The 13,597-nt window shown below is 46.9% G+C and overlaps 1 protein-coding gene across 3 annotated transcripts in view; it reads left to right on the forward strand.

The window, feature by feature from the left end:
* The window catches only part of pemt (phosphatidylethanolamine N-methyltransferase), a 108,862-nt gene that overhangs the window by 66,110 nt on the left and 29,155 nt on the right, over positions 1-13,597 (forward strand). For all 3 annotated transcript variants that reach the window (XM_041864627.1, XM_041864738.1, XM_041864704.1), the window contains exon 5: positions 8,500-8,611. In XM_041864627.1, coding sequence (XP_041720561.1) covers positions 8,500-8,611 — 112 coding nt within the window. The remainder of the gene's footprint in view (positions 1-8,499; positions 8,612-13,597) is intronic.

Raw genomic sequence — 13,597 nt, forward strand, 5'->3', positions numbered from 1 at the left:
TAGCAGATGCTCTTATCCAAATCGATTTAAAGGAGCAATTAGGGTTAAGTGCCTTGCTCAGGGGAACATCGATAGATTTTTCACCTAATCGGCTCAGGGATTCGAACCAGCGACTTTTCGGTTACTGGCCCAACACTCTTAAGCACTAGGCTACATGCTGCCCTATGATTTATGCATTGTTATGATTTGGTATGAAACATCCATAGGGCTCAGCTGCTTACTCAGCATCTGTTTACTCTCAATCTGTTGTCCTCCTAAGGCCTATTGTTGTTGTTTAAGTTTTTCCTATTGCTCAGGTTCCTCTTTCTCCCTGCCTGTGAGCTTTTTTGAAAATAACTATAAATCAATGTTGATTCACTCTGAGTCCCACAATGTTTTGATGCTCCTGGGCTTCAATAGGGCCTGAAAGAAGATAAAGGTGTAAACATTACGCTTGGAATAATCGAATCATGCAGCAGTTACTTGTGTTTACTGCCATAAGGTGTGAGTGGGTAACTGTGATTTAGAATGAGCTACAGTGCCATACCTTCTATAGTAAACCAAGCCCATTGGCTGTGGAGCAGCAACGTGAACAATGATTGCTGTTTATGAAGTTAGTGTTTATCCTCATAACGGGGATTTTAGGTGGGTAGACAAGGAGGAATAACATCCCAATTGACATGAGGGGAGGTAAACACCTGAGGAGTGTGTTTGAGGTGATTCCGAAGAGAAAAAGTGTTTGTGGGGCCTCCAAGCCTCTAAAAAGGTAATGTTGGATGTGTGCAGCTACACAGTTCGATATTGTTTTCATAAGAGTGGGGATGATCAACAGAAAATGATTGTGCTGACCGAACCGACCACTTACCGAGGATATCAGTAAATATAAATAATTACCTATACAGAAATGTGATGTTTGAAATGAAATAGGTCTGCTAATATGGTCAATTGCTAACGGGTATGTTGAAAGCTATGACATTCAAAGTAGTAGTAGTTTTAAGGGTAATATAAATAAGTCACGGAGGTGCACATTACTGTTATAAACGTATCGTTCTATGGGTTTTTGTCCATATTCCCCAGCTCTAGTGTTCATGTTTTTCTCTGAAACTCTCTTTATCTATCAGGTAGACAGAGAACATGAGCTTACTACTTACAATGCATTAGGAAAGTATTCAGACCCCTTGACTTTTGTTACGTTACAGCCTTATTCTATCTACATACAATACCCCATAATGACAAAGATAAAACAGGTTTTTAGAATTTTTTAGAATTTATTCAAAATAACCTTAAATATCACATTTACATAAGTATTCAGACCCTTTACTCAAGACTTTGTTGAAGCACCTTTGGCAGCGATTACAGCCTCGAGTCTTCTTGGGTATGACGCTACAAGCTTGGCACACCTGTATTTGGTGGGTTTCTCCCATTCTTCTCTGCAGATCCTCAAGTTTTGTCAGGTTGGATGGGGAGCGTCGCTGCACAGCTATTATCAGGTCTCTTCAGAGATGTTCGATCAGGTTCAAGTCCGGGCTCTGGCTGGGCCACTCAAGGACATTCAGAGACTTGTCCCGAAGCCACTCCTGCGTTGTCTTGTCTGTGTGTTTAACCTTCGCCCTAGTCTGAGGTCCTGAGCGCAGGTTTTCATCAAGGATCTCTCTGTACTTTGCTCCGTTCAGCTTTCCCTCGATCCTGACTAGTCTCCCAGTCCCTGCCGCTGAAATACATCCCCACAGCATGATGCTACCACCACCATGCTTCATCGTAGGGATGGTGTCAGGTTTCCTCCAGACGTGAGGCTTGGCATTCAGGCCAAAGAGTTCAATTTTGGTTTCGTCAGACCAGAGAATCTTGTTTCTAATGGTCTGAGAGTCTTTAGGTGCCTTTTGGCAAACTCCAAGCGGGCTGTCATGTGCCTTTTACTGAGGAGTGGCTTCCGTCTGGCCACTGTACCATAAAGGCCCCTTTGGTGGAGTGCTGCAGAGATGGTTGTCCTTCTGGAAGATTCTCCCATTTCCACAGAAGAACTCAGGAGCTCTGTCAGATTGACCATCGGGTTCTTGGTCTCCTCCCTGACCAAGGCCTTTCTCCCCCGATTGCTCAGTTTGGCTGTGCGGCTAGCTCTAGGAAGAGTCTTGGTGGTTCCAAACTTCTTCCGTTTAAGAATAATGGAGGCCACTGTGTTCTTGGGGACCTTCAATGCTGCAGACATTTTTTGGTACCCTTCCCCAGATCTGTGCCTCGACACAATCCTGTCTCAGAGCTCTACGGTCAATTCCTTCAATCTCATGGCTTGGTTTTTGCTCTGACATGCACTGTCAACTGTGGGACCTTATATAGACCGGTGTGTGCCTTTCCAAATCATGTCCAATCAATTGAATTTACCACAGGTGGACTCCAGTCAAGTTGTAGAAACATCTCAACATCTGTATATGTTTCACCTGTAACCATCATGTGAATGCTGAGTGTCATTGTTTTTTTGAATGTCAGAGACCGGTATTTCCAAGACTCAAAGAATACATGAAGCAGAGGCACATGAGTTTGGTGGGGGGGCTTGAGGTCCCTAAATAATTGAGTGTACTGTAAAGAAGCCCTCCTTCAATGGCTTTGGTCATTTGTCAACAAATCCGGGTTTGAAGTTTCCTAACCAAATTGAAAAAGATAATTCTCTTTTAAAGTGATGCAGGGACAGTAAATGTAGCTTACCATGGTTTTGTTATGACGCCCAAAAAGCCAGGTTTCTATTCAGCAAAGATTTGTTGATGTAAGTCTATGACACTTTGCCATTTAACAGACTACATAATGTAACCCATTGTATAAAAAAAATGTATTTACTTGCCTCTTCTTATGTTTGCCATTTAAAGAGAAAATGAAAATGGCCATCTCTGTGAATTAGAAAAGTTCAATTTGTGTGTTTTGCTTTGAGAGAGCGAGAAAGAGAGATGTTTGTATGGGAAAGAACTCACACTGCAGTCGAAGCCGTGCAGGTTCTCCAGTTACACTGAGCTATGCCTCAGCCTACACCTTACTTTAGCTTAACTTCCATCCTCCACCTTTCACCTACCAAACAGCTGAGGGGTATACTACAAAGCGGAATAGAGGAGTTGGCAAGGTAAACTAAATTCAGAGTTCAACTCGGGATAACTGTTGCCACGAAGGTGGCTCACCTTTTAGCCAGAAATCAGATTCTCTCCCTCTCGCAAAAATTACATCATCATCCCTTTCATTTGAGGAAGACAACTGATTTCAATATTTTATTAATCAAATGCTATTTTGTGTTAAAAATATTTATATTAAAATACCTATCAAACTGCAGATTTAGCAATGGCATTTTTGTATGACCATTATTTGATCAATCTGATTGGAAAAAAGGGTGCCTGTTTGTTGATAAGACACCATTAACGTAATTAGAGCAGTAAAAAGAAATGTTTTGTCATACCCATGGTACAGTGAGGGAAAAAAGTATTTGATCCCCTGCTGATTTTGTAAGTTTGCCCACTGACAAAGAAATGATAAGTCTATCATTTTAATGGTAGGTTTATTTGAACAGTGAGAGACAGAATAACAACAACAAAATCCAGAAAAACGCATGTCAAAAATGTTATAAATTGATTTGCATTTTAATGAGGGAAATAAGTATTTGACCCCCTCTCAATCAGAAAGATTTCTGTCTCCCAGGTGTCTTTTATACAGGTAACGAGCTGAGATTAGGAGCACACTCTTAAAGGGAGTGCTCCTAATCTCATCTTGTTACCTGTATAAAAGACACCTGTCCACAGAAGCAATCAATCAATCAGATTCCGAACTCTCCACCATGGCCAAGACCAAAGAGCTCTCCAAGGATGTCAGGGACAAGATTGTAGACCTACACAAGGCTGGAATGGGCTACAAGACCATCGCCAAGCAGCTTGGTGAGAAGGTGACAACAGTTGGTGCGATTATTCGCAAATGGAAGAATCACAAAATAAATGTAAATCTCCCTTGGCCTGGGCTCCATGCAAGATCTCACCTCGTGGAGTTGCAATGATCATGAGAACGGTGAGGAATCAGCCCAGAACTACACGGGAGGATCTTGTCAATGATCTCAAGGCAGCTGGGACCATAGTCACCAAGAAAACAATTGGTAACACACTACGCCGTGAAGGACTGAAATCCTGCAGCGCCCGCAAGGTCCCCCTGCTCAAGAAAGGACATATACATGCCCGTCTGAAGTTTGCCAATGAACATCTGAATGATTCTGAAAGAGGAACTTGGTGAAAGTGTTGTGGTCAGATGAGCCCAAAATCGAGCTCTTTGGCATCAACTCAACTCGCCGTGTTTGGAGGAGGAGGAATGCTGCCTATGACCCCAAGAACACCATCAACACCGTCAAACATGGAGGTGGAAACATTATGCTTTGAGGGTGTTTTTCTGCTAAGGGGACAGGACAACTTCACTGCATCAAAGGGACGATGGACGGGGCCATGTACCGTCAAATCTTGGGTGAGAACCTCCTTCCCTCAGCCAGGGCATTGAAAATGGGTCGTGGATGGGTATTCCAGCATGACAATGACCCAAAACACACGGCCAAGGCAACAAAGGAGTGGCTCAAGAAGAAGCTCATTAAGGTCCTGGAGTGGCCTAGCCAGTCTCCAGACCTTAATCCCATAGAAAATCTGTGGAGGGAGCTGAAGGTTCGAGTTGCCAAACGTCAGCCTCGAAACCTTAATGACTTGAAGAAGATCTGCAAAGAGGAGTAGGACAAAATCCCTCCTGAGATGTGTGCAAACCTGGTGGCCAACTATAAGAAACGTCTGACCTCTGATTGCCAACAAGGGTTTTGCCACCAAGTACTAAGTCATGTTTTGCAGAGGGGTCAAATACTTATTTCCCTCATTAAAATGCAAATCAATTTATAACATTTTTGACATGTGTTTTTCTGGATTTTTTTGTTGTTATTCTGTCTCTCACTGTTCAAATAAACCTACCATTCAAATTATAGACTGATCATTTCTTTGTCAGTGGGCAAACATACAAAATCAGCAGGGGATCAAATAATTTTTTCCCTCACTGTATATGGTCTGATATACCACGTCTTTCAGCCAATTAGCATTCAGGGCTCGAACCACCCAGTTTATACAGTGGGGAGAACAAGTATTCAATACACTGCCGATTTTGCAGGTTTTCCTACTTACAAAGCATGTAGAGGTCTGTAATTTTTATCATAGGTACACTTCAACTGTGAGATACGGAATCTAAAACAAAAATCCAGAAAATCACATTTTATGATTTTTAAGTAATTAATTTGCATTTTATTGCATGACATAAGTATTTGATCACCTACCAACCAGTAAGAATTCCGTTTCTCACAGACCTGTTAGTTTTTCTTTAAGAAGCCCTCCTGTTCTCCACTCATTACCTGTATTAACTGCACCTGTTTGAACTCGTTACCTGTATAAAAGACACCTGTCCACACACTCAATCAAACAGACTCCAACCTCTCCACAATGGCCAAGACCAGAGAGCTGTGTAAGGACATCAGGGATAAAATTGTAGACCTGCACAAGGCTGGGGTGGGCTACAGGACAATAGGCAAGCAGCTTGGTGAGAAGGCAACAACTGTTGGCGCAATTATTAGAAAATGGAAGAAGTTCAAGATGACGGTCAATCACCCTCGGTCTGGGGCTCCATGCAAGATCTCACCTCGTGGGGCATCAATGATCATGAGGAAGGTGAGGGATCAGCCCAGAACTACACGGCAGGACCTGGTCAATGACCTGAAGAGAGCTGGGACCACAGTCTCAAAGAAAACCATTAGCAACACACTACGCCGTCATGGATTAAAATCCTGCAGCGCACGCAAGGTCCCCCTGCTCAAGCCAGCGCATGTCCAGGACCGTCTGAAGTTTGCCAATGACCATCTGGATGATCCAGAGGAGGAATGGGAGAATTTAATGTGTTCTGATGAGACAAAAATAGAGGTTTTTGGTCTAAACTCCACTCGCCGTGTTTGGAGGAAGAAGAAGGATGAGTACAACCCCAAGAACACCATCCCAACCGTGAAGCATGGAGGTGGAAACATCATTCTTTGGGGATGCTTTTCTGCAAAGGGGACAGAACGACTGCACCGTATTGAGGGGAGGATGGATGGGGCCATGTATCGCGAGATCTTGGCCAACAACCTCCTTCCCTCAGTAAGAGCATTGAAGATAGGTCGTGGCTGGGTCTTCCAGCATGACAACGACCCAAAACACACAGCCAGGGCAACTAAGGAGTGGCTCCGTAAGAAGCATCTCAAGGTCCTGGAGTGGCCTAGCCAGTCTCCAGACCTGAACCCAATAGAAAATCTTTGGAGGGAGCTGAAAGTCCGTATTGCCCAGCGACAGCCCCGAAACCTGAAGGATCTGGAGAAGGTCTGTATGGAGGAGTGGGCCAAAATCCCTGCTGCAGTGTGTGCAAACCTGGTCAAGACCTACAGGAAACGTATGATCTCTGTAATTGCAAACAAAGGTTTCTGTACCAAATATTAAGTTCTGCTTTTCTGATGTATCAAATACTTATGTCATGCAATAAAATGCAAATTAATTACTTAAAAATCATACAATGTGATTTTCTGGATTTTTGTTTTAGATTCCGTCTCTCACAGTTGAAGTGTACCTATGATAAAAATTACAGACCTCTACATGCTTTGTAAGTAGGAAAACCTGCAAAATCTGCAGTGTATCAAATACTTGTTCTCCACCATAATTTGCAAATAAATTCATAAAAAATCCTACAATGTGATTTTCTGGATTTTTCTTTCTTATTTTGTCTGTCATAGTTGACGTGTACCTATGATGAAAATTACAGTCCTCTCTCATCTTTTTAAGTGGGAGAACTTGCACAATTGGTGGCTGACTAAATACTTTTTTCCCCCACTGTAACTCTGCAAAAAGCACTGTTGGGTGATTTGAAAAGTCATAGTCAATCGACCAATAATATAATACTACTCTTAGCAAAAATATTTATCTTTAATTTTCAATCTGTAGAAACTATGAGAATAGAAAGGTTCAGAACTTTTGTGAAACAGCACAGTGGAAAATATGTGTATGGCAGCTAGAAATCAAAACTTCAGAGATAGAAGGGAGGGGTTGAGTGTAGCTGAAGGCTGGGACTAAAAACAAACAAAATATAACTAATGTAAAATATACTGTCTGTAAAATGTATATAGTATTTATAAGTAGAAACCTAAGTATTGTTGTCCATTAGTTTACTCCAATTAGGGGAGGGGGTGGTAGGGTTAGTGGAAAATAATAAAGAAGGAACATATATTTAATTAGTTTACTCCAATTAGGGGAGGGGGTGGTAGGGTTAGTGGAAAATAATAAAGAAGGAACATATATTTAATTTGTTTACTCCAATTAGGGGAAGGGTGGTAGGGTTAGTGGAAAATAATAAAGAAGGAACATATATTTTAAAAATATATATACAGTATTTAAAATAATATATTTGTACAAAATATATTTACAAAAAAAATACTGAACAAAAATATAAACGCTACATGCAACAATTTCAATTTTTTTACTTAGTTGAAGTTCATATAAGGAAATCAGTCAATTGAAATAAATAAATTAGTCCCTAATCTATGGATTTCACATGACTGGGCAAGGGCGCAGCCTTGGGTGGGCCTGGGAGGGCATAGACCCACCCACTTGGGAGCCTGGCCCACCCACTGAGGAGCCAGGCCCAGCCAATTGGAATGAGTTTTTCCCCACAAAGGACTATATTACAGAAATACTCCTCAGTTTCATCAGCTGTCCAGGTGGCTGGTCTCGTACGATCCCGCAGGTGAAGAAGCCGGATGTGGAGGTCCTGGGCTGGGGTGGTTTCACGTGGTCTGCGGTTGTGAGGCCGGTTGGACCTACTGCCAAATTCTCTAAAACGACATTGGAGGCGGCTTATGGTAGAGAAATGAACATTAAATTCTCTGGCAACAGCTCTGGTGGACATTCCTGCAGTCAGCATGCCAATTGCACACTCCTTCAAAACTTGAGACATCTGTGGCATTGTGTTGCGTGACAAAACTGCACATTTTATAGTGGCTTTTTATTGTCCCCAGCACAAGGTGCACCTTTGTAATGATAAGGTTGTTTAATCAACTTCTTGATATGCCACACCTGTCAGGTGGATGGATTATCTTGGCAAAGCAGAAATGCTCACTAACAGGAATGTAACAAATTTGTGCGCAAACTTTTTGGGATCTTTTTTCAGCTCATGAAACATGGGACCAACACTTTACATGTTGCGTTTATATTTTTGTTCAGTGTATATGGGGGATTGGAAATTATGCAGACAATTAGATTGATAGAAGCCACTATCTATCTGCAATATTAAAGCTGATCTACACTCCCCTCCCCCCCAGAAAAAAATGTATAAATGAATGATCACTTCTCTTGGACATAATGACATTAATGCAGTGTGCCTTGTGAGGGTAGTGGTGGGTAATGTATCTAGTCACCTGTAGTGAGATGTATTGAATATCTTGTTATGTATGTGTGTTTCTTCCAGGTGACTATTTTGGGATCCTGATGGAAAAGAAGGTGACAGGTTTCCCATTCAATGTAACTGAGAACCCTATGTACTGGGGCAGCACTGCCAACTACCTGGGTCTCGCACTCATGTAAGTATTTTTGTGTGTGTGCATGTGTTTGAGAGAGAGAGAAAGAGAGAGAGAGAGAGAGACAGAGATAGATACAGAGAGAGAGAGAGACAGAGAGAGAGACAGAGAGAGAGACAGAGAGAGAGAGAATTTGAGTATATGTTTATCTGTGCGTGTGCGTGCTAGGTGTGTGCGTTGGTTTGTTTGTGGCTAGCGGAACACCCATAATTCTCCTGTCTCAGCCTGTCTATCCCAAACCCACTGACACTGTCTGATTGGCCAGACATAATGACAGCACTTCACTTTGTAGTGAAGTAATATTCATCATATATGTATAATATACACTACATGATCAGAAGTATGTGGACACCTGAACATCTCATTCCAAAATCATGGGCATTAGTATGGAGTTGGTCCCCCCTTTGCTGCTCTAACAGCCTCCACTCTTCTGGGAAGGCGTTCCACTAGATGTTGGAACATTGCTGCGGGGACTTGCTTCCATTCAGCCAAAAGAGCATTAGTGAGCTCAGGCACTGATTTTGGGCGATTAGGCCTGGCTCGCAGTCGGCTTTCCAATTCATCCCAAAGGTGTTCGAAGGGGTTGAGGTCAGGGCTCTGTGCAGGGCAGTCTAGTTCTTCCACACCGATCTTGACGAACCATTTCTGTATGGACCTCACTTTGTGCACGGGGGCATTGTGGTCCTCTGTAGCTCAATTGTCACGATTCAGACAGACGACCAGAGGACCACAATTGCGTCACACCAGAAAGTTTATTAAACTTAAGGGAAAAGGGAAGTAGGGAGTGAATGAAGGCTCCAGGGGTAACAGGGATCCCGTCCAATGCGCTGGGTCTGTGCCCCCCCCAGTGGCAGCGATGCGTCCTATGAAGCCGGTGGTGGGTGGTCCAGAAGTCCTGGGGGGGGGAGACACAGACACAACAGGGCGGAATGAAACCAGGCAGCAGTACAGTTCAAGGGAAATCCAAAATACGTAGTAGCAAGGCAGAAGGCTGGTCAGAGTTACCGGGATTGAAGAGTAGTCAGGAGTCGTAATGGCAGAAGCAGGTCTGGATCTCCTGAGGCAGAAGAGTATCCAATAAACAGGCAGGTCCGGGGGTCACAAAACCAGGGTGAGCCAGAAGCGCGAGCAAACAGGTTCCGGGTGTGAGCTTTGCAGACGATCTGACACCGGAGAGCTGAAAGACAGGGCCTTAAATACTGGGAGAGGTAGTGGGTAATGCAGCGCAGCTGGCAGAGTAATTAGAGCAGAGCAGAGCAGGGACAGGTGGAGCTAGTTAGGCTGAGTAGAGAGAGTGGTGAGCAGAGTGGAAGAAAATTAAGGTGGTAACCCGGTGGAGTGAGAGGCCCATGACAGAACCCCCCCAAGGGACGGCCCCAGAAGTCCCAAGAGCAACACCACGCCGGGCGGGAGGAGGGGAGCCGGAGGAGGGCTAGAACTCCTCCGAACGGTCCGAGTGAACGTCCTCATCCTCGGAGGAAGCCGGAGGGCCGTGGTCGGGGAGATGGGACAGGTCCCGAGACAGGATCAGGCACAGGACAGGAAGCCGAGCGGGCCGGACGGTTAGGGACCCCTCTGGGCGGCCCCTACGGATTGCAGGTTGATCAGGATGCCGTTGGTGGAAAGCGGTGATGAGAGTCCTATCCACAATCCGACTAGCTGGCACCCAGGTCCTTTCTTCAGGTCCATAGCCCTCCCAGTCAATGAGGTACTGGAGACCCCTACCCCTCCGTCTGGACCGAAGCAGGCGGCGGACGGTGTAAACCAGACCACCATCGACGAGCCGTGGAGGAGGAGGACCAGGCGCAGCAGGGACCAGCGGACTCTCATGGATGGGCTTAATCTTAGACACATGGAAAGTGGGGTGCACCCTCAGGGAATTAGGCAGTTGGAGCCGGACAGCAGTTGGGCTAATCACTCTTATGATAGGGAATGGGCCAATGAACCGAGGTGCCAGCTTCTGCGACTCCACCCTGAGTGGCAGGTTCTTCGATGACAACCACACCCTTTGACCAACATGGTAGGTGGGAGCAGGAATTCTCCGACGGTTGGCCCCGGTAGTGTAGCTGGCAACGGACCTGAGGAGTGTGGCTCGGGCTTGTGACCAGGTGCGGCGACATCGACGGGCAAAAGCAAGTGCAGATGGGCAAGTAACCTCCTCCTCCTGGCTGGCAAACAGAGGAGGCTGGTATCCATAAACACATTGGAAAGGGGACATACCGATGGCAGAGCAGGTCAGAGAATTGTGTGCGTACTCCACCCATGTCAATTGCTGCGACCAGGAGTGGGGGTTGCGTGAAGTCATGCATCGCAGTGCCTTCTCGAGCTCCTGATTAGCCCGCTCTGACTGCCCATTGGATTGGGGATGGAATCCGGAAGTCAGACTGACTGTGGCTCCCAGCAGGTGACAGAACTCCTTCCAAAAAGCGGAGGAGAATTGTGGACCACGGTCAGAAACAACATCCTTTGGCAGTCCGTGGATCCGGAAGACGTGTTCCAGGACCACCTGGGCGGTCTCCTTGGCGGTTGGGAGCTTGGGGAGGGAATGAAGTGTGCCATCTTGCTGAAACGGTCAACGATGGTGAGAATGACGGTCATGCCACTTGAAGGGGGCAGCCCCGTGACAAAGTCAAGGGCGATGTGAGACCAGGGACGTCTGGGCACAGGCAGGGGCTGCAGCAATCCGGCTGGGGGCTGGCAGGACGACTTGTGTTGGTTGCAGATGGGGCAGGCTTGGACGAATTCCCGTACATCCTTCCTCAGAGAGGGCCACCAGAACCTCTGGGCGAGCAGGTTGTAAGTGCGGGTGGAGCCAGGGTGACAAGCTAGGCGGGAGTCATGTCCCCACTGAATGACCTGGGACCTCAGGCCTTCGGGGACAAAAAGGCGGTCAGCTGGGCAAGTGCTGGGACCTGGCTGGTTACGGAGAGCCTCCAGCACCTGTTCCTCAACAGCCCAGGTCAGAGCTGCAACGATGCAGGGACTTGGCAGAATCGACACAGGGTCCTTGGAGGGGGTGTCATCCTTCTGGAATTGACGGGAGAGGGCGTCTGGCTTGGTGTTGCGTGATCCAGGCCGGTATGACAGAGTGAAATTAAACCTGGTGAAGAACAGGGCCCAGCGGGACTGCCTGGAGTTCAACCGTTTGGCCGTGCGGATGTACTCCAAGTTCTTATGATCGGTCCAAACGAGAAATGGAATGGTGGACCCCTCCAGCCAGTGACGCCACTCCTCCAAGGCAAGCTTCACAGCCAGCAGCTCACGGTTCCCTATGTCGTAATTGCACTCAGAGGGGGACAACCGACGTGAGAAAAAGGCACAGGGATGGAGCTTCCTATCCTCCGCAGCCCACTGAGAAATCACAGCACCAACTCCCACATCCGAGGCGTCCACCTCCACAATGAATTGCCGGTCCACATCAGGCATCTGGAGGATGGGAGCGGAGGTGAACCTCACCTTGAGGGTACTGAAGGCTTTGTCGGCTGCTGGGGTCCAGGTGAAGGGGTTGCTTGGTGCTGGTTAGAGCAGTGAGAGGGGCAGCAACGGTACTGTAGTTCCGGATAAACTTCCTATAGAAGTTAGCAAACCCCAGAAACTGTTGCAGCTTCTTTCTGTTCTCCGGAACTGGCCATGAAGTGACTGCTGATACTTTGGCAGGATCCATTTGGATACTTCCCTCTGCCACTATGTACCCCAGGAAGGCCACTGTCTTGACGTGAAACTCACATTTCTCTGCCTTGGCGTAGAGGGAATTCTCCAGAAGACGATGAAGGACTTGCTGGACATGGCGGGTGTGTTCAGACAGGTTTCTGGAGTAAATTAAGATGTCATCCAGGTAAACGAAGACAAACTTGTTTAACATGTCCCGCAGTACATCATTCACTAGAGCCTGGAACACAGCAGGAGCATTGGTGAGGCCAAAAGGCATAACCAGATACTCGTAGTGGCCTGTTGGTGTATTGAATGCGGTTTTCCATTCATCTCCCTCCCGGATCCGCACTAGGTGGTAAGCGTTTCTGAGATCCAACTTGGTAAAAACAGTGGCTCCCTGGAGCAACTCAAAAGCAGAGGTGAGCAGAGGCAGAGGGTAACGGTTTTCACTGTGATGTCGTTGAGTCCCCTGTAGTCGATGCAGGGGCGAAGAGATCCGTCCTTCTTCCCCACAAAGAAGAAGCCAGCACCAGCAGGAGATGAAGATGAACGGATTAATCCTGCGGACAGCGAGCCATTGATGTAGTCCTCCATGGACTTTCTTTCAGGAGCCGACAACGAATAAAGACTGACCCCTTGGAGGAGCTGTTCCAGGGAGGAGGTCGATGGCACAGTCGTACGGTCGGTGAGGGGGCAGAGATGTGGCTCTTGCTTTGTTAAACACCTCCCTGAGACCATGGTAGCATTCTGGGACATTGGAGAGGTCAGGAGCGGAGTTAGTAGGTACTGGCCGAGGGGGTAGTGCGGCAGCAAGCAGGCAGGTTCGGTGGCAGTCCTCTCCCCACTCCCTGATCACCCCGGTCACCCAGTCGAGCTGAGGGTTGTGCCGGGCGGAGCCATGGGTAACCCAGGATGAGGGGTTGGCCTGGAGAGGGGAGCAGGTGAAACTGGATAGTTTCTTGATGGTTTCCGGACAGACCCATCGAGACCGGGGCCGTGACATGAGTGACCGATCCGAGTAAGTGTCCGTCCAGTGCCCGGGCAGGAATAGGAGGTGTCAAACGGAGGTTCTCCAGTCCCAGTTGGCGTGCCAGCTTGATGTCCATTATGTTGGCTTCGGGCGCCAGAATCCACCAGAGCAGCCAGGGTGTGAGTTGAGTCAGAGAGGCGGAGGTGAACTTGCAGCAGGGGTTTGCGGTCGGAGGACTGGATGGTCATTGAACTCAACCGGACTCCCCCTACGCCCGGTGAGCTTCGGCCCTTTAAAGGGCAGGTTACCACACGATGTCCATCACCTCCACAATAGAGGCAGAGGTTTGAGGTGAAGCGGCGCTGGCG

This window comes from Coregonus clupeaformis, chromosome 1 (assembly GCF_020615455.1).
Source record: "Coregonus clupeaformis isolate EN_2021a chromosome 1, ASM2061545v1, whole genome shotgun sequence".
Lineage (NCBI taxonomy): Eukaryota > Metazoa > Chordata > Actinopteri > Salmoniformes > Salmonidae > Coregonus > Coregonus clupeaformis.